Below are 2010 nucleotides of genomic sequence, written 5' to 3'. Positions count from 1 at the left end.
GAGGTGTAGAATAAGTGGGAGGCCCGCGAGGGTCCGCCGGTGAAATAATCGGATACTCAAAGGAACTGCCGGAATGGAGTTCTATATAACATGGGCGGAACCAATAAAAGAGGCAAGACCTCTTGAACTGATGGAGTGGAGTGGTTTTAGGAGCGAAAGAACAAGACCTTATGAACTGCCGGAATGGAGTTCATAAAGGATCAAATATAAGGAGAGGGAATCATAAGAAACTGCCGGAATTGGAGGTCAGTAAAAATCCAAGAAATAAAAATCCAAGATGAATTCAAAGAAAAGGGAATCATAAGAAACTGCTGGAATTGGAGGTCAGTAAAGACTTAAACGGTACAGAATGAACGGTACAGGATTGGAGAATGGATGATGGGGTGCCGGGCCGCGGCTGGTGTCGCGGCCCCCGCCGTTGGCCCTCCGATCGCCGCCGCCGGAAGGCCGGGCGTGGCCCGCGTCGTGGGCGCCTGCTTCCGTGGTCGACGGTGCGACTTGTGCGCGCCGGCGGCTCGGGGGTTGGGCGTCTCTCGGCGCGGTGTCCGCGCCCGGCTGTGAAGGTGGGCCGGCGGACGGGTGTGGCGCGGTGGGGGTTGGCGGCTCTGGGCGTGTCCAGAGCACAGGCCGCGGAGTGCCGCGGCCGGAGGGTATAGCAAAGTGGTGGGCCCTCACGAACTGCCGGAATGGAGTTCAATAAAAACTAAGAAACTACTAACATGAGGAATTCAAAGAAAGGGAATAAGAGAAACTGCCGGATTTGGAGGTCACCAAAGATTGAAACGGTGCAAAAGGGAACGGTACTAGAGGGCTTGGCAAATGAGGAAGGCCCTCAGGAACTGCCGGAATGGAGTTCATTTAAAGCTAAGAAACTGAGGAAAGACTCAAAGGGCAAAAAGAACCGCCGGTATGGGGTTCAGGAAAGTAAAGGAAAGGTGTGCCGAAAGGCTCCCTGGGGACTCTTGGCTCTCCGTGTGGGGAGTGGAGGATGCCCCCGATATCTTATCGGGTAGCATAAGACCTTTGCTCCTGGAGGGATCGATGGAGTGTCCAGGTGGAGTTTTGACACACACCAAAGTCGAACGCTTGACAGTTGCGGGAGAAGCAACCCAGGGGGGTCCGCCAGTCGGCCGGGGTCCGGCGTGCGGGGTTGGGAGGTGAAAAGGCATTCTTCCCTCTCTCGTGCGGTGGTTCTCCGGTGGGCGACGGACACCCCCCCCAGGCCACCTCGTGATGGCCTAGGAGGAGTCAAGGGCGGTGACGGGGGTCATGCTGGAAGGTAATAGGTGGCCCGTTGCTTGTGTGGTGCCCTCCTCCATCGTACCTCCCGCATCTAGAGGGATAGTACAGAAGGCTCAGAAGGGTAACTGATGCCAAGTCTCGAGGAGGCGGCCCCTTGGAGCAGGCCAGGGGGGGCATCCTTTCGGGATGGGCCCGCATGTGCTCCTGTACTATGTGGGTTTTCTCCGGGCGCTCCGGTTTCCCCCCACAAATAACATGCACCACCAACCAGGTTCCATTGGTGGTGTGGGTCGGTGGATGAAGGTTAAAAGTACTCGATTGGGTATGGGGGCAGGGCGACCGTTCATACGATACAGTAGTGCGCAGATGCAAACCGATGGAAGGGACACTATGGATGATGGTGAAGGGTTGCAACGGCGCGCCCAGTCAACGGGAGACACAAAAAGACCCGAAATGGAGTCCCCCGGCACCTACTTTGGTGGCTCTGTCGGGGATCCCTGAGTTGGTTAGATCGGTATCGGAGGGCAGCCAATTCAGGGCACCATCGGGAGGGCCCGGAGGGGTTCCTCCTGAGCAAGGGGGAACAATGAATACCCTTTGGGTCCACCCAATCTGAAACGTCGTCGTACACAGGTGGTGCGAGGGCGCTGCCTATGCCTCGAGTGTCAACGATGGCACTCAATGGTGGCGAGAGTCCGGCAGAACGAAGACTCTGGTAAAATAGCCAAATGCCTCGTCATCTAATTAGTGACGCGCATGAATGGATGA

The 2010-nt window shown here is 56.6% G+C and overlaps 1 protein-coding gene across 1 annotated transcript in view; it reads right to left on the bottom strand.

Annotated features, from left to right (window-relative positions):
- Window positions 1–2010, bottom strand: part of trdmt1 (tRNA aspartic acid methyltransferase 1) — a 40985-nt gene that overhangs the window by 3728 nt on the left and 35247 nt on the right. Inside the window, exons 15-17 of the mRNA XM_037694393.1 lie at window positions 1717–1811; window positions 1325–1333; window positions 361–678 (exon numbers count right to left, since the gene is read on the bottom strand). Of these exons, the coding sequence (XP_037550321.1) occupies window positions 361–678; window positions 1325–1333; window positions 1717–1811 (422 nt within the window). The remainder of the gene's footprint in view (window positions 1–360; window positions 679–1324; window positions 1334–1716; window positions 1812–2010) is intronic.

This window comes from Nematolebias whitei, chromosome 20 (assembly GCF_014905685.2).
Source record: "Nematolebias whitei isolate Nwh7 chromosome 20, NemWhi1, whole genome shotgun sequence".
Taxonomy (NCBI): Eukaryota; Metazoa; Chordata; class Actinopteri; order Cyprinodontiformes; family Rivulidae; genus Nematolebias; species Nematolebias whitei.
The sequence above is the reverse complement of the archived record's forward strand: the minus strand, read 5'-3'. Positions and strand labels throughout refer to the sequence as shown.